Source organism: Lachnellula hyalina (assembly GCF_007821495.1).
Source record: "Lachnellula hyalina strain CBS 185.66 chromosome Unknown contig00018, whole genome shotgun sequence".
NCBI classification, from domain to species: Eukaryota; Fungi; Ascomycota; class Leotiomycetes; order Helotiales; family Lachnaceae; genus Lachnellula; species Lachnellula hyalina.
In genome coordinates, this window is record NW_022157132.1 from 284,211 (window position 1) to 303,499 (window position 19,289).

A 19,289-nucleotide genomic window follows, 5' to 3' on the forward strand; every position below is an offset into this window, starting at 1 on the left:
GTGTTGAGATCCGGAGCTGTCGGAGAAAAAGCAATGTTTAAGATGCTATGTTTGCTGGTTTAAAAGGCCGCATGATGAATGCCTTGTACATGGTTGCCTAGCCAGGTAGGTATGCCGAAGGAAGGGTATATCGACAGCAATACTTGGAGGGAGGATAGGGGGGAATACATGGGTATTGATGTAAGGTCAAGGGAGATGATTATTGGCACGAGGCAGCTGTTAGATTATGCTATAGTATGAAGCCCAGATAAATGCGCAAGCATGTGGGGATTTTTCTTCAAGTAAGGGACTATCGCAGCCGATCTACACCTTTTGAGTGCAGTAAGTTCTTCTTTCCGCGCCCATCAAACTCCATAGCAATGTACACGTCACAAGCAGGGGACGAGAGTTTTCTTTGAGGTTTTTGTATTTATGTCCACTAGCACACTTTTCGGTTTCTCCAGTGACTCCATTCCATAGTCGTCTAAAACGCATCTGATGCAAACCATATCTTTAGCGCCTCGTTAATTGATTGAAAATCGAAAGTTGAAAACATTGTTAAACCTCGGTTTTAGCGCATGCTGCATCCAAACGCCCGCTAAAACGCCAATAGTAAAAAAGCAGTGACAAATTGTCAGACTGCTGAGAGAAGGTAACGTGAGATCGTGAGGCAATATAATGCAATGCAATGCAATACAATAAGCATGAACTGCGTGATCCAGGTGTTTACTGGCCATGTGCACCGGCTTGCTCGTAAACAACACCTCCCATGCCACCAGCCCCGAAGCCACCTTGGCCACCGTACAGGTCTCGTCCCTTGGCATCAACGGCCGGGTATCGGGCCATGAGCTCGAGATCGTCAAGCGGCTTGTGAGATCGGATATACTTTTCTCTACCATCATCGTTGGGATTGTGGTCCCAGCTGGTGAAATGACCTTGCTTGAGCGCAGACCAGACGAGACGGCGTTGGCGTTGAGAGAGGAGGACATCGGCAGTGATCTTCTTCAGGTCCCATTTTGCTTCAGCCTCTGCGGTGAACGCAGCAAGCGTATCCGCGACTTCAGATGTAACGAGAGAGTTCTTGGGCGACAATGAAGCTAGATTGACTAGTTCCTTGGGATCGGTGGCAAGGTTGTAAAGTTGAGGTGGATCGGCTGGGCACGTGATGTATTTCCATTCGCCACGACGAATCATCATCATCGGTGCAATGGTGCCTTCTCCGCAGTACTCGGCGAAAACAGTGTCAGAGCCACCAGGCCTGTTCTCGAGATGTGGGAGTAGAGAATTGCCATCCATTGGTAAGCCTGGCCAAAGCTTGGTGTGCACCAGGTCGACTAGCGTGGGGAGGATATCGAGAGTTGAGACGTTGGCGGAGACGCGGTGTGGTGGGAAGGCAACGGGATGATGAATCAAGAGTGGCACTCGGACAGAAGCCTCAAAGTAAGACATCTTGTACCACAGTCCTCGCTCACCAAGCATATCTCCGTGATCGCCACTAAAGACGACAATGGTATCTTGGTCCAAGCGGCAGTCCTTCAAGGTTTGAAGCAATTTCCCAATGCAGTCATCGACATAGGAAACAGCACCATAGTATGCACGACGGGCTCTCTTGACTTCGTCATGGGTGAATTTCTTGCCCCAGAGATCGCAAACCTTGAGTAAACGCTGGCTGTGGGAGTCTAATTCTTCTTGGGGGATGTTGACATCGGGGAGGTCAATATCGACATCCTCATACAAGTCCCAGTACTGCTTTTCAATGGTGTATGGGTCGTGAGGGTGAGTAAGCGACACGGTCATGCAGAATGGGCGCACGCTTGGGCCCTTTCTAACGTGGTCATAGAGGAACTGCTTGGACCTGGGCAAGCGAATTAGCATGAGTTTTGAAGAACCTAGCACAGAAGAGCATACTTGTACATGACCTCCTCGTCGTAGTCGAGTTGGTTGCTTCTAACACAGGGACCAGCTTGAAGAATAGAACTGGCATTGTGATACCATTCCAGTCTTCTGTCTGGCTCCTCCCAATCAACAGCCCAGCCATAGTCGCCAGGGTAGATGTCACTGGTCAACCGGCTCTCATAGCCATGCAATTGCTCTCCGATGAAGTGCATCTTGCCCGCCAGCGTAGTCTCATATCCAGCGGCTCGGAGGTAGTGTGCGTAGGTAGGAATGCTGGGGTCAATGGAAGCGGCATTGTCATACGAGCCAATCTTGGTAGGGAGTTGACCGGAGACCATGGACATTCGAGAGGGGGCGCAGAGAGGAGAAGGGCAGTATGCAGAATCGAAGATGACGGAACCCGCGGAGAGGGCGTCGAGGTTGGGGGTCTTGATCTGGGACTTGGGGTTGTGCATCTTGAGCAGCGGGGCGGCCAGCTGGTCTGCCATGATGTAGAGGATGTTTGGTCGCTTGGCCGGAGTAGGCGCAGGTGGAGGTGCCATGTCGGGAATGCTCCTACCGTTGGAGATGTTTGGGGTAGATTCTCTTGGAGAGAGAGGCACCGAGTTGAGGTCGGGAGCCATAGTACCGTGGGCAGTAGAGTTGTGATAGTTGTTTGCGTAGGCAAGTGGGCAAACAAGTATGTATGTTCCTGGCTCTTGACTTTAGAGACACAGTGCGGTGCGGTGGGTAGATTCAGAGAGGACTTAGTCTTGAGCTGGAGTACGTATGAAAGAAGAAGTACAAGCAAGAGATAACGCAGGTACAGAGGGAGAAAGGGGGATTATAAACGTGGAGAGGAGGGGGAGGGGAAAAGTAAGGTGAAGGGCAGAGAAAGGCGGTCTGTCAATGACCGTAACAAAAAGGAATGATATGCTGGTGGAGCAATGGATTAACGGGTAGGAGGAGCAGGAATAGGATTACTGTACGGGATGGTATGGTGAGCAATGGAGAGCGATGTTGCCATTGCTCTACCAAAATTCGCAATTCTCAGTGATGGCGTGCGCACACTTTCCCATTTAGGCGGTCCAACCCCACTAGCGCCTTTGTCACTCACTCGGCTTCGCGGGTCTTTCACTCCATTTCCGCACTTCTCTCGCCCTCTCGCTCCCCTCTGTTTCATCTTATCGGCAGCCTGCCTGCACCCAACCTAACCTTATCTATCTCATCACAGAGCCGCGCCAGGCATTCCAACCCACCACCATATCCCTCCTTTAAATTCGCCAACGACTTTTGCCGTCCTCCATCGTACAAATTTCTTCAAATTCACACTCAGCGAAAATCATAGTATGTCCTGACCTGAGTTCAAAATTTGTAGCGCTACATGTTGTCATTCTCGAAATCTGCGAGCTCTGAATAGCCTCACGATTACCCTTTTGGTCCGTCGCGCCAGGCATCTCTGCAGTTTTCCCACCCGAATCTGTCGCCTGCCTGATCCCTCCTGGAAATTTTCGACAAATGAAAAAATGCACAGTCCCATGTGACCCTTCTCGCACCGTTATCCATTCCGGGCTATCGAATCCTTTTGATGAGTTGGCTACCACATCGAGTGGTGCCAGCCGCTCTCGCATCGCACTCATGTTGTTCTCCCATCCTCAAAATGAGGATATGGGGGGGTCGACGAAAATATGTCAGCCTTGCATAATGTTGGCTTTTCTTGCCATGGCACGATCCACTCAAGCAAGGGGATTTGAGTGGGAAGAGCCTCGTCGTTTGTGTTCCCTCATATCCCGACCGTTGTGCGCGTCATGGCCCTCTCGTCCTTGGGTCGCAAAATGGCTCTGAATGCCCTTAGTACCAAGTCGGTGGCTTCAAACGCCATTTCTCAGTGCTCGCATTGGGTGGACATCCTGGGGGAGCTCAGGGGGGGGGTGGGGTCAGTCGTACAGGGAAGTGAGTGCCACGCGAGCCACGCGCATGTGACTAGTTTGGAAGCACGCACGACACGTCCGTCTACTTTATCAGTTCTACAGTTCTATCTCTACGGAGTACTTCGTATTCTCATCAGCTTGCATCATGATGGTGGCGTCGGGAAAGCCCAAGTGGGTAGGGTAGGTATAGATTGAAAAGGAAGTGGGATTTCTTTCCATAATCGGTACAAGTCTTCACGAGTCAAACACCAATCAAAATCATGAGTTCTTGGTGGCTCCAGGGGCTTCCGTCAATCCTCAAGATAAGGACGTCTCCAGCTCCGTCTAGTTTTACAATATGATTATTAAACCTCGCCTGACCAGAATACTTCTTAAAGAGACTTAAAGAGACACTAGCACAATAATGGTTATATATATAAATTATATATATAAATCTAGTAAAGGTGATGGTTTCACGTGGTAGGCCGTTCCGGTTCCAAGCTCTAGCGTCTTTTGGGCTCTGAAGGAAAGTGGGGAGTGGGGTAGGTTCACCTCTTTGAAGCGTCACTTGGAACAGCTGCATCAATGAATGCTATTGCTCTTCACAACAAGAGGACACGTGATGATTACTCTCATTTCTGGGCCATTGAAACACAAGCACGAAAATGGCGAGGATTAGTCGCACGGATGAACGAAGGAGGAGGACTGGATGTTGGACGTGTAAAGGTTGACAATGTCTACTCCCTTCGAAGTGATCTCGGAATTGACATCTTATTGCAGAGCAGCATGTCCGATGTACAGAGGAGAGCCCCATCTGTTCGCGATGCTCAAGGTTGAATCACACTTGTAATTACGAATTGCGGCTTCTGTGGAAGGAGGATGCTGCGCAAAGAGGTATCGCTTTAGGTCGTGCAGGTGAGTAATTTAGTCTTGGCACATTTACTTATACTCATTCCCATTAGGCAAGTGGTCAAAGGCTCCCAAGCCTTCGAAAAAGGCCACAGCACATAGTGTCTTCGAGCCTATGAGCTTGGATAATTATATTGGAAAGTGGATCTTCTTAAACGTAACGGTGCAAGACTTCCAGAAGTGCTCCCTCGAAGTCGATGATCCGGAATCTACAGAGGAAATAGAGACCAGAGAAGAGAGGTCCGCCGCCGATAGTCTTCATCTCACCACCAGCAAGATATCAATTCTAGACAATAGCTGTTCCCCCGAGACAAGCTTTACAGTCTGGCCCCCACTTTCGACATCGCTCCAACAATACTCCTCTGTGGATGGCAATCTCTTCGATTATTTCATAACCGTCATATGTCCAAATTGCTCACTCAGCTCCTCCCAGAATCCATACTTGACCTTCCTTACTCCAATGTCATTCGAGTTTGCGCCTTTAAGCAGTGCTCTACTGGCCGTCTCAGCAAACCAACTTTGGCTGCTAAATGATAAGAGGTTCGAGAAAAAGGCCTGTGTTTATAAGAATAGGGCTATTCGAGGTGTACAGAATGCGATTGATTCTGGGAAGGTTGACGCCGGAGTGGTTGCTACAGTTTTAATGTTGTGCTTTTACGACGTAAGCACGTGTGGAACCCCCCTCCCACCAAGTCCTTGTCTGATAACCCAAAGATAGATCTCGGATGGATGCAATCCATCTTGGGTTACGCATCTTCGTGGCGGCTTGTCTCTCCTAGATGGTCTTTCGCAATCATCTAAAAGTGTCACAACAAGCGAAGCGAGTCTTCACGCTTTCCTACGCATGTATTTCGTAGCTCACGCCATCATGAGTCGAACAGCACACGAAGATGACATTACAGAGCAATCATTCACCTGGTCATCATCTGACAGACTTGACGAAATTGATGTATTGATGGGTTGTTCGCGAGAACTGATGGATCTCATCCAGAGGATCCCAGCTCTGGCTTCGGAGGCAGCAAAGGTAAACCCGTCTTCCCATTTCAGTCAGAAACTACAGCTTACTAAGGAGTCCCAAAGGTCATGCAAGATGAGTCTTCCACCGCGGCTGATCTCGTCGCTTTATATAACACTCGTGAGAGCATCGAACGCTCTCTCCACTCCTTAGAACAAACCTTGCCCGCCGGGACCATCGCCCCCTCTGAACTCTCTCTCATCGCCGAAACAAAACGCCTTACCGCTCTACTGTACCTACGTTCCCGCCTCTCATCTCTCGACACCCTATCGGGGACGAACCATTCTGGCCCGAGCACAGGTTTCAAGTCCACCCTCATCAACTCAATCGTAACTCTCATCGCCGAACTCCCCAACTCACCCACGCTGCTGTGGCCACTCTTCGTATTGGGGAACACATCGGGTGGCCTAAATGAAGAGCAGAGGAGGTTCGTCCACGAGCGCCTGACCAGTATGCAGAAAGTACGGAACCTAGGCAGTGTACGGAAAGCGAGAATCTTTGTGGAGAAGTTCTGGCGGAGGACCGATTTACGAGATAATGAGTTTAACGATGCTGGGGAAGGAAGGATGGTGCCAAAGTCTGGGAAGGACTGGGATCATTTGATTAGTCTTGCGTGAGGTGTACATGATGATTCGATGAGGATCATCGCACTACTCGACAAGGGCAGGAAATGGGCAACTTGACCTGGGCATGTGGACATTAGCAATCTTCATCTCCGAATTTGAGCCTGCGCTATTGCTGCTCCAAGCTATGCTGTAGGTGAGCAAGGCTGAGCCAGGCTGAGCAGCTGAGTAGCTGAGTCCAAAAAGTGGGCTGAAATAGTGGCAGAAGGCGACCTATCCGGGCTCTCTGGCCACGGCTACTACTTTACCGCAGGCTAATTCTGGATCCTACTCCGTCAACAAGAGTCGTGCCAAAGAGACTAAAAGGGCCTCCAGATAGCTTTTATATACTTTAACACTCGGGATATTAGGACCGGGATATTAGCCAGATAATTTTTAATCTATAATTGCAAATACTTCCGCATCTTGCACAAGAAAGAAACATTCCTGAGAGCATAATTGCCGCATATTAAGACTATCTCATGACTTTCCAAAGAGCTGATTATTATTTATAGATGATATCAACCGATGAACCCTGGAGTGAAAGACTTCGCTATTTAGAGCTTCATAACTTTCGACATCTGAACATCCTTAATATCCTGCACATGGCCGACTCTCCAAGAAATGTCCTCACTTCCCTTGACGACTGCCTTCCATTTCCAGCGCTGGGTACTTTGCATCCCAGCTTCCAATACCCGTTGCACCCATTCCCCAGCAACGGGCAACATCTTAAAAGCATGTCCACTGTCAGCCGTCACGACTACTAATCCCCTACACCCCGGCACGAAATCAATAACATAGTCTGAATCCGCAGCATCACCACACCAGCATATGAATTTATCAATCAATTCCCGGCCTGCGTATTGCGGCATAGTCTCCGCGATTAACCTCTTTATCAAGTTCTCGTCCTCGCGAGGAATCCCTACTATTGACGTACTGGGGACAGACAGCTTGGTACCGCTCCCAGAGTCGGATACATAATTCGTATATCCAGCCCCGTTAGCACAGAGTTTTATCTTGTGCGTATCATCATCCGGCTCGAAGAAGAACCCAAGATCCCTGCAGTTGACAACCGGACACCCTTTCATCACTATCGCCTCGCTCGGTGTAAGTTGTATATGTGCAACCGCCCATGCTTTCGCCATCACCTGCTCTGCGATTCCTGGTAAAAGGGTGCCGATATGCGCTCCCAGACAAATAATTGTCTTTGACGCCGTGTGCGTCGTGCCGCTCTTGGTCTTGACGCCAATGCATTCCTTCTCCGCCCCCACGCTCGCCGTGTATAGGATCTCGACCGCATATCCATCGTCGCCTGTCACGAATTTAACGCCGAGGTCCGAACACACTGCTGCTGCGTGTTCTAGGGCTTTGGCAGCTCGCGCGTAGCCAGCGTGCTTGTTGATGTAGCCAGTCCAGCCTTTCATTGGCCCTTCCAGCATCGGCGCTGCATTGTGAATATCCTCTGCGGTGGTTACGGGTGAGAAGGAGCCAGGTGGGAAGTCGGGATGGCTTTTGATCGAGAGGAAGGACTTGTGAAGACTATCGCGAGCCTTTTCGGGCGAATTCGCAGATGTTGCGAGGACGTAGCCTAAAAGCCGAAAATAGGGAGCCCAGAATGGCGTCTGCCATTGTGTCATTGCATCCTGTTATGTACAACTTGCATCAGTACTAGTTTCCCGGTCAATGTTCACCTTTCTGATTAAGACCAGAGGGGGAGGGCTGAGTGCATACAAGTGCCAACTCCGTATAAAAAGAATCTTCATATTCTGCCCTCACGATCTTGTTCAGATCATTACCGGCAGAGTATAGGCTTGGCACGTTTTCACGGTCAAGAACAGTGATATTGGTGTATCCATCTTGTGCCAGATGAAGGGCGGTTGAAAGACCGAAGACTCCAGCACCAACGATTAAGATGCTGGATTCTTTAGATAATGGGCTTTGTATGGGTGACATTCTGGGCTCTGGGGTTTAGCCATTGTAGCCATGGGAAAGGAGGCCTTTTTGAAGCAATATGAAGCTGCTCGTGGCAACGTGTTGGTGGTGAGACTTGATAATGAGGAGGAAGGTCGAAGAGATGGCGCTTGCCCGGAAATGGTAAATGGGCACCCCCACCATAGCTACTGACCCCGCAATCAACGCCAGACCTCCAATTAAACATACAGCCGTACAAATAACTAGTGTCAAAATCGCGATTTGGCCGGAAACACTAAAAAGTGCAAAAGACCTTCGATAATAAGTTTACCTTAATTTGCCTTAATAAATAACTTGATAACTATATATCAAGGAATTAAAGTAACTAGCTAGAATCAAAGCGCTAGTATAGAGCTATTATCTAAATAGAGGACTAGGACTTATTATACTGTACTATTATAACCCTTGGATACTAATATTACTTATATTCAAGAATTACTGTATAATCTAGATAGTGCTATTATATATAACTTTGTTAAAATATTTTACATACTAGTTATTTAAATAGCTGTACTTTAACTAGAAATGCAGACACACTAGGACATATAACTATAGATAAGTATCTAGGGTAATATTAAACGGCGCACTTTTTTGAGGCAACTTGATAAAAGGGTTGCGTGGTTTTGGATCGTACGATGAAAATAATAACTCTTGGGCTATTTGGAAGTTACTTCCGTGTATTACCAAATCACTACTTCTATATACGTCAAATTATGACCCCAAGTTCATGGCTAACAATCTTCTCTGTCTCAGATATACATTCTCCATTGTGCAAGTTTTTTGTAGCCCGTTGACGTCAATCCCTGCTACAGCTCTATATCATTCAGGGCTTGCAATTCCGCGCTTCTGGTCTCGAAAGGTCATTCGCAAGGGCTCTGGAGGTTTTGGAGCTCTTAGTAATTATCCATGATTCTTATAGGTCGGCATTTATAGTCGTTCTTCCTATTCTTCCTGCTCAGGGGTGAATTTTATTGTTATCTAAGAGTAAAATTGAAAGATGGACTCCTTAGAGCCATTGCAGAAACAGTAATTCTAGCGGAAGTATATCTTCTAGATTTCCTAGTGCGTTGCTAGGTAAATCAGGTAGTGTGAGTGAACAATTCAGCATAGAGCAGAATGAGCAATGTTTGAATTCCGATTTATCTACCGCTACCACGATCATATTCCATAGCACCAACCTCCCTCTACTCTCTATGTAGTATATCTGAATCCCTCCTACGAAACGTGAGTAAATATTCTTTCAAGCCTCTAAAATTGGTAGGGGGTTATGGAAATTTTCTCACCTGTTGCTGATCCGTCAGATCCATAAACCCATCAACAATCTCCTCATTATGCTCCGTCGCCCTTGTATCATTCCGTCTATTCTGCGCAAGTGCAATAGCCCAATAGCCTGAGATCAAAGCAATGCACACGCAGTAACAAACAATCATAGATATAGTCCCTCCAGTGTACGCAGGTGCTTGCGACGCTCTGAAGGTCTGTGGTCCGATCAGATTTCCGACAGCGTACCCAATATAAAGAATGGCAAAGACGACGGTTTTCTTCGTGTGTCCTGCTGTGTTAGCTTGCGCAAGAGAGATTCCTGGAGAGCTAGGTTAATACAGTACATTAAAGCAGGGATGGTTCGAAGGACGTACCAACAACGTAGGGTCCGAAATAGGTATACAGGAGGTAAAGCCCGACCATCTGACCTCCCTTGTTGGATCTTGGTAAAGCATATACCACGGCAGTACCGATGATGGGGATGCAACACGCTATAATAGTGATGAGACAACGACGATTATGCCATTTCGCAGCGATGAGGGAAAAGATAAAGGCTGAGAGAGTAGACATTACGCCTAGAATTATTTAGTATTTTAGTCCCAATACGCAAATTGCGCTATTGTTGATAAGTGGAACTGACCTGTAGGCATTGATAGAAGAGATGCGTTGACTCCGGAAAATCCCAGACCAGCAATTATTAGAGCCCCAAAGGTCGTGAGACCACCATTGGGGATGTTGATAGCACTGCATCTAATTAGACCCATGCCAACGTGCTGGAGTATGGAGGAGGTTTACATGTTGAAGAAGAACAGGATCCACGTCTTTGGGTCAAGGATTGCTTCGATCGCTTGATCCTTCTTGAAAGTCTTATTGACAATACCCGTCTTGTTCGCTGCGAGACGAGCGACTGCTTGATATCTCTCTTCGGCATTGAGAAAGCGAGCATTCATTGGGTCATCAGGAAGGTATATAAATGCTATGATTGAATAGAGCATCGATACAGATCCTATAATGTTTAGCTCAGGTCCAATCATAGGTCAAGAGTACGTACCGGTTAGCAAGAATAGGTATTGCCAGATGGCTAAAGGGGCAGTCTTCGGAACTGTATTTTATCATTAGCTATATACCCATCCGTAGAGGTTTGGGGGACATGCCATGACCAATAGCCCAGGATCTAAATTTCGAGATTAGTCGATTTAACAGAGTTTGAGCGCTTTTGATTACTTACAGAAATCCATTAACAACCGAACTTGCAGCGGCAAACACAAGCGCATTTCGTGGTGGCTGTTCCTCCTTTGTGTAGAAGCCAGCGATAATGAGACTAATTCCAGGAACAATAATAGCCTCTGCGGATCCCATAAGAAATCTGATGGCTGCCAGGCCACCAAAGTTGCGACATGCAGGAAGCAAGAGGCACAAGGCGGACCAGAAGATGGAGCAGCCACAGAGATACTTGGCACTTGGGAGGCGTTGAATCAGGAAAGATGAGAGAGGCATGCCAACAATAGCCTATAAAGGTTCAATCAGTACCTAAAGTAGTAGAAAGAGGGGCATAAATTACACCAAGGGACAAAATAGATCCAAGCCAGCTATACTGTTGACCATGGAGGTTGTTGTCTTTTTTGAGGCCATAGAGAGCCGCGGTTCCAAGAGCGACTTTATCAACGGCTCCAAGAGTAGCAACGAGGAACAACTAGAACATGATTAGATCAAGGATGACTTGAGCAAGGTATAGCAGAAACCCACCATAGGGACCATAACCCAATCAATCTTCCTCTTCAGGCGTTTCTCAGCCTCAGGCGAGAGTTCATCATATCCCTCAGTATTCAAGAGGAAATTGGCGGCCTTGTCTGCATCGACTGGTACAGCCACTTTCGCGTCGTGTGCTGTTGTATGCGTTGGAGTAAGAGCAACCTCAACATCAGGCGTCGCGCTGACCTTCTTCTCCATTGAAGATTTTGACATGATGAGATCAAAGTTGTTGATCAAGAGTCGATAGATGGATTAATGCTAAGAGAAACACAACTTCTAAGAAGGAAGATTGGGAAAGACTCCTAAGTTTATATCTGCCCACAGCTAGAGGAATGAAAGATAAAGGAAGTAAGTAACTTGCCTCCTATCCCAGGTCAGCAGCGATAGATACACGTTCGGAACGTGAAGGCTTAAGCCACTTGAGCCCAAGCTTGAACGTGCCATGAATCCAAGACCTGATAACGGGAAATTGAACCTTATCACACGCTTACTCGTTTCGAAAAGAGATAAGAGAGAAGAAGATGGTTGTTTAAGCGGTGGATAATAATCATTGGAAAGTTTGGGCCAGCTGGCTGGCTGGCTGACTAGCAGAATGTAAGGATTAGGCAGGGATTGCGAGAAGGTCGATACGACCACCAATGTCCTTCTCCTAGGTTGAGAGTGAGAGTGGTAGAGTGGGATGCGGGGCGGGTGTGGCGTTTAAGCGACCGTCGGTTCTATCGTGACGACCTTCTCTCTTTGACTGCGCATATCTGCGCTCTGCTGCAAAGACGCGCGGGGAACGTAGAAACATGGAAACATGGGGGATGTTCAAATCGTGAGTGAGGTCTACCATCGGATCGACCTTCTAGTATTAGTGTCGGTTCTTGTATCTGGCATGGTATTTCTGCTCCATCCAATGGAGCAAGCTACCACCGTGTCCGTCGTCGGCCGGTGTATATAATTGTCTCTCTCATATTATGCCGACATTGAACAAGTTTTCATCGCATTATTGTAATCTTATAATATCCCCCTCTTCTCATGTCCCTCGACCCCTTCCATCGAGCTGCCAGTCTATTCGAAATTTCTCATTACTATTTCTACCAAGATGGGGTCCATCATTCCAGAGACGAGGACTGAGAATATCAAGATTGCAATCGGTATGTTGCCCAGTTTACTATACCTGCCCCATTCTATACATGCCTCTGGAAGTGCTGACTCAAGTCTTCAACAGATCGTGGAGGAACCTTCACCGATGTTTGGGCCAGTGCTCCAAATAAGCCAGATGTGGTATTAAAGCTTCTTTCTGTGGATCCTGGGAATTATCAAGATGCTCCGACAGAAGGTATGTCTACTCTTCCGTCATGTGACCAAATTGTACCTGACGTTCCCCAGGTATCCGACGTGTGCTGTCAATTTATGGCGGCTCAGAAATTCTCAGGGGGAGACTATTACCAAAAGATAACTTAGAGATAGTCCGCATGGGGACAACTGTCGCTACAAATGCCCTTCTGGAGCGGAAAGGTCGGCGCCATGCTTTCCTAGTGACCAAAGGGTTCCGGGATCTTTTGAGGATTGGATACCAATCCCGTCCCCGGCTTTTTGATCTTGACATCGTCAAACCAGAAGTCTTATTCTCCGAGGTCCATGAAACAGATGAGCGGGTGACCATTGAGGGTTTCGATGAAGATTTCGATGGAACAACCAAGACAGATGTCGAGGAGATTCCGGGTGTCCTCGAGCGAGGCTCCAGTGGTGATCTGATGCGAATCCTGAAGCCTCTCGACGAAGAAGCCGTGAAGGCCAAACTCTCGGAATTACGAGCAAAGGGTATTGATACGGTCGCTATATGCTTTACACATTCACACATTTACGGTGCCCATGAGCAAAGAGTCGGCCAGTTAGCCGAAGAAGCAGGTTTTGGGCACGTCTCGCTGTCCTCGACAGTAGCGGCAAAAATGATCAAGATGGTCCCTCGTGGCAGTTCAGCATCCGCCGATGCCTACCTGACCCCTGAGATCAAGGCTTATCTCAAAAGTTTCGTCAAAGGATTTGAAGGGGGTCACCTCGATGATGTGAAATGCGACTTTATGCAGTCGGACGGTGGTCTTGTAAACCACAAAAGTTTCAGTGGATTGAAGGGAATATTGAGTGGACCAGCAGGTAAGTTTGCGTGCCTGTATCGTGGATAGACTGACTCAGTGCACTAGGCGGTGTCGTGGGATGTGCTCGAACATGCTACGAAGACACAACAAAGACCCCAGTTGTCTGCTTTGACATGGGTGGTACCTCTACCGATGTGTCACGTTTTGGTGGTGTCTTTGAGCATGTCTTCGAAAGTACTACGGCTGGAGTAACAATACAGAGCCCCCAGCTTGACATAAATACCGTTGCTGCTGGAGGTGGTTCTATTTTGACGTGGCGCAATGGTCTGTTTGCAGTAGGACCGGAGAGTGCTTCCTCTCACCCTGGGCCTGCTTGCTATCGGAAAGGAGGCCCGTTGGCTGTCACAGATGCAAATCTTTTTCTAGGTCGCTTGATCCCAGATCTGTTTCCCAAGATATTTGGTGCGAGTGAGAAGGAAGAATTGGATGGAAGTATCGTAGCAGAAAAGTTTGCAGAATTGGCAAGTGCAATCAATGCAGAGACTGGCAAGTCAATGTCACTCGAAGAGATTGCTTTTGGTTATCTCGATGTCGCAAATGAGGCGATGTGCCGTCCGATCAGATCTCTCACCGAAGGAAAGGGCTATGAAATCAGCAAGCATCGTCTCGGCGTCTTTGGAGGGGCTGGTGGCCAACACGCTTGCGAAATTGCTCTAAAACTTGGCATCAAAACTGTGGTAATCCACAAGTACTCCAGCATCCTCTCAGCTTACGGCATGGCACTGGCCGATGTGGTCCACGAAGAACAAGAACCAACCAATGACATTTACAGTGTCGATTCGATAGATCGCCTAAACCAACGCATCGAGAACCTCAAATCAAGGGTTACAGCCCATCTCATTAAACAAGGCACACTTCAAAAAGACATCGATCATGAATGCTACCTCAATATGAGGTATCAAGGCACTGAAACTGCGATGATGATCTTAAGACCTGCAGATGATGATTACAAGGCAGAATTTCTCCGCGTTCATCAGCGAGAATTCAGCTTCCTATTCCCACCAGAGAGACAGATTCTTGTTGATGATGCGAGAGTTCGTGGGGTTGGAAAGAGTGCCCGGAACGACACTGATGGAGAGAGACTTGGTCGAGAACTTGGTACAATGGCATTCAAGCCTGTGCTTGAGGCTCAGGTTGAGAGACAAGTATGATGTCTTAAATAAGTACTCCAGATTTTCCTGCTGACAGAATACAGATTCAATGCTACTTCAAAGTCGGTGGTAAGCAAACGACACCAGTCTATCTATTGGCAGATCTTGCTCCTGGCACTTCGGTCATTGGGCCAGCAATGATCATCGACAACACCCAGACCTTGGTCATTATACCAAACGCCGAAGCCAAGATCCTTACGTCTCACGTCGTTATCGATATCGGTTCCTCGAATGGCACTGCGAAAGACACATCTCTTGTTGTCGATCCCGTCCAACTCTCTGTGTTTGGCCATCGTTTCATGTCAATTGCGGAACAGATGGGCAGGACCCTACAGAAAACCTCCGTCTCTCTCAATATCAAAGAACGTCTTGATTTTTCCTGTGCCATTTTTGGACCAGAAGCCGGTCTCGTCGCAAACGCTCCTCATATTCCCGTTCATCTTGGTTCGATGAGCTATGCTGTCCAATACCAACACGAGTTGTACAAAGGACATTTTAAACGTGGTGACGTTCTGGTATCAAATCACCCCGAGAGCGGCGGCACCCATCTTCCAGATTTGACGGTAATAACTCCTGTCTTTGGGGATGATGACAAAGTAGCTTTTTATGTTGCTGCACGTGGGCATCACACCGATATCGGTGGCTCTGACGGTACATCCATGCCTCCTAACTCCACCGAGCTTTGGCAAGAAGGAGCACAGATGCGTTCTTTCAAATTGATTGAAAACGGGCATTTTGACGAAGAAGGTATCATTAAGATCCTCCTCCAACCCGGACAATACCCTGGCTGCAATGGAAGTCGACGTCTCTCTGACAACATCTCGGATCTCAATGCACAGGTCGCTGCCAACAATAGAGGTGCTACCTTGATCACCGCCTTGATGGGTGAGTATACCCAAGAAGTAGTTCAGCTCTACATGCAAGCTATCCAAAACAATGCTGAAGTAGCCGTGCGCGGCTATCTCTCACAGACACTCAAGCGCCTTGGTCCTAAGCTCTCAGCCATCGACTCTATGGATAACGGGTCTCAAATTCAGCTCAACATCTCGATCGAAGAAGATGGATCAGCAACTTTTGATTTCACTGGTACTGGTTGCGAAATGCTGAGCAACTTGAACGCACCACCGGCAATTTCTTATTCGGCTATACTATACAGTCTTCGTCTACTTATCGGCGCGGATATTCCCATGAATCAAGGTTGTCTAGCACCTATCAAGGTAATCTTACCCCAAGGCACTTTCCTCAACCCTTCTGCCGGACCAGCTGTCTGCGCAGGGAATACTCAAACATCTCAACGAGTCGTTGATACCGTGCTTCAAGCTTTCAAAGCCTCTGCAGCGTCGCAAGGTTGCATGAACTGTCTGGGATTCTTTGGAGGCGGTGGTGTCGGACCAGATGGAAAGCCACTACCTGGTTCTGCGTATGCGTTTGGTGAGACCATTGCGGGTGGAAGTGGCGCCACGAATAGGGCGCATGGCGCCAGTGCGGTTGCTGTGCATATGACCAACACGCGGATCACGGATCCGGAGAGTCTCGAAAAAAGGTATCCCGTCATCCTGAGGGAGTTTTCAATCCGAGAAGGAAGTGGCGGAGAGGGAATTCATAATGGTGGTAATGGTTGTGTGCGAGATATGGAGTGTAGACTCCCGCTGAAGTTCAGTGTCATCACTGAGAGAAGAGTGATTGCTCCGTATGGTCTTGAGTAGGTAGTCTGCATTCTTCCTGTATCTCGGAGCTTACTAACATTTTTGCTACAGCGGTGGCGGCAACGGAGGAAGGGGAGCAAATTACTGGGTCAAGAAAACACCCGAAGGAAAAGACCGATGGGTCAACATGGGGCCTAAAAATATGGTACAAATGCAGGCTGGTGATCGCTGTGTTGTTCATACGCCAGGAGGAGGTGGATGGGGTATTCCGGGGACTGCTGAGCCAGCACGCACGGGATTGAAGAAGAAGGGCGTGTATGTACCTAGAGCTGCCGGAAGTCTAGCTGCATTTGAGGAAACTCAAGGTGGACAGCATTAGAAGAATCAAATATATATAAATGAATATTAAATTTGATATTCTATTAACATCCTATATAAGTCTAAGACTATATAGGAAGGCGCTAGCCTAATACTAGCGCGGTCTAGTAATATAATCAATAAATAAGTTAATGTGTCTCCGGTTGGAATCTGTAGGACTAAGCCTAATGCGGACTATTTATTATGCTAAGCTATAATAAGAAAGAGTTAGGCTCGTCGAAATCTGCGAATAAGCATTTTTGGAGGTATCGGACGAGGTGACTTCGATTCTGTTAAGGAAACGCCTAACATTTCAAGGCAACCGCGAAGAGTTACCATTTAGAAGGTCGCGAGGAGTCTGACGATAGTTGTCGATGTTTGGCGATTGAGGGTGGGCCGGCTGATGGCCCAAATTTTAGGAACAGGGTATGTCGCATCCAAGGCGTGGTATTAGCCGGCCGATTTGATTTGCTCGCGTACGGCGATTAAGTGCTCGCTTTGCATGGCAAGATTTTGGGCGTGTACTGTATATTCAAACCCCAATTAGGAATTTGGTCGGTCGCAACACGGAGAGGACGTTTTTCTCTTCGACAACTGGACGCAAGCTAGGTAGCCTTTACATAGTCAAACCGATTCCCCTTTCTTTTCTTCGAAAACAACGGTCCTCACTCAACCAACTCCAATATGAAGTGGTCTTGTGCGCTTCAGCCGTGTGATCTACCGGCTTTGAGGGCGCTCTATGGACAGTGCGAACTTTGCCACCGACACTTCTGCACGAAACATGTGGTGTCAGCGCTGCATACTTGTCCTACAAAAGAGGTTTGAATGGGCGTAATAATACTTGAACAAGACCAGAATGTCTGACATGGTTATAGGATATCCAAGCGATATACATATCTGGTGACCCAGCTAAGCTCAAAGATCTAAACTCGGTCCGACGAACGGTGGGCGAAAAGGTGATCTCCAGATTGTTAGAAATTAACAATTACGATGCCCTTTGCATGCGTGCAGAGACTTTACGTGATGGGATCAAATGTACTGTCAATCTCCCATCAGCCGATCAAGCATACTTCAACTTTGACGTTCTTGGTGGGTGTAACTACCATGGCTCGATCGTGTTTGAAGACGGCAAAACTTGGTTGGCAAGGTTCAGACTCCCAAATCACAATGAACCTTTATTGCAGGAGAGGAACTTCGATAGACGCAGTGAGTTTGCAACATATTGCTTCCTTGCTAAATCTGCTGTTCCAGTCCCTGAGGTGTACGACTGTGCTGATGACGACGATCCTATGAATCTTGTTGGCGCTGGGTACATTCTGCTTGAAAAGCTAGCGGGGAAGCCATTGGCCTGGCATGAAGCAAGCGAGGTGCAGAAAGAAAAGTTCTCTCATCAGTTAGCAGATATTTATGCCAACTTGGAACAGCATCCTCTCAATAGGTTAGGACGTCTACAGCTCTCGTCTATGGGGCTACCAGAAGCCGGACCAGCCTTTTTCGACTACGGCTCGAGCGGAAACTTGATCCCATTCGGTTCATTCAGTCATTCAAATGACTACTACACAGCCCTGATTCAGCAGAAAATCCAGCTCATCAAAACCAGGGAGATCGCATCTTCTGCACCTCTTGATTAATACCTTGTCTACATGAGTCTCCTTGACTCTCTCCCACCAAATGAGTCGGGTCCTTTTTTCCTCCGTCATGTGGATTCTAGAGACGCGAATTTCTTAGTCGATGATAACTATAACATCTCTGGCATTATCGACTGGGAGCTGGTCATTTTTACTTCAAAAGGCTCGGCATTCCAATCGCCTCTCTTGTTGTACAATTTGGGCGAACTGTACCATAAAGGTCTCTCAACGCCAAGCGAAGATGAAAAGCGCGTTTCTAAGATCTTGCGGGAGGAGAAAGGGGCAGTTGAGCTTTCTGCATTGGCTGAGCAAAAGCTGTATTTTAGAGTTGATCAAGTCATTGAGACTGATCCTTGGGATCGGCAAAATTTTATGAGGCTTTTCAGTGGGTGGTGGAAAGTCGCCAATGGGGTGAACACATTCGATTGGGATACGTGGTACAAGCAGGCACTTGACAAGTATGGCGATGGAGGCCTATGAGAATCGGTGTTTTTTCCTGTTTGCATGCTTTGATTCACAATCAGGGTTCACAATCAGACAGCTTTTCACTTTTTAAGTCAATTAAAAGATGCCGTGCATTACTTAAAGCTCCTACAACAACCTGAGGTCAAGCGCGGGGGATTTATGGCATCTGACTGTCGAGAAGAAGACCTTCAACCGCAACGATGCCATGCCATCCAGACACGCGCATTAGTAGATGAGAGACAGAAGCTCCAGCTTTGGTTGATAACGATGTCCGTCTCCGGAATCAAAAGTAGCCTAATGCATTTGTTGGCGATCGCAGCTTGGACACACATTTGTGAGGTCAGAATAGTCAAGTCAATATATCATACGAGAGTATTATATTCCTACCCAAAATTGTGGCGACGCTCTGCAATGGCCTGGAGGCGGGCTCGAAGAGGAGGTCGTGGCCTCGGATCTGACGTAGCGCGATCCTTCTGTACTGATGCTGTCGTGCAATGACTCGCTCGAGAGGCACGAAGAAGGGGTGTTAAGCACGATAGAAATGATAGATGACTACGAGTGGGTTAATAGATCATCCTCACCTTGTTATTGGTGGTTGCGACCTTGTCCATCCCACCCAACC

General features: G+C 47.7%; 2 protein-coding genes across 2 annotated transcripts; one reads left to right on the plus strand and one right to left on the minus strand.

Moving 5' to 3' along the window:
* Positions 1–705: 705 nt before the first annotated feature.
* On the minus strand, positions 706–2,498 carry betC (Choline-sulfatase; the record flags this gene model as incomplete). Its single annotated transcript, XM_031146873.1, has 2 exons — positions 706–1,834; positions 1,888–2,498. 2 exons carry the CDS (start codon positions 2,496–2,498, stop codon positions 706–708), a joined length of 1,740 nt encoding a protein of 579 aa, XP_031008176.1.
* Positions 2,499–12,363: 9,865 nt separating this feature from the next.
* LHYA1_G001896 (Uncharacterized protein) lies at positions 12,364–16,596 on the plus strand (the record flags this gene model as incomplete). The annotated part of the gene is made up of 6 exons (XM_031146874.1): positions 12,364–12,415; positions 12,490–12,600; positions 12,651–13,418; positions 13,466–14,565; positions 14,616–16,273; positions 16,329–16,596. 6 exons carry the CDS (start codon positions 12,364–12,366, stop codon positions 16,594–16,596), a joined length of 3,957 nt encoding a protein of 1,318 aa, XP_031008177.1.
* Between the last annotated feature and the right edge of the window lie 2,693 nt (positions 16,597–19,289).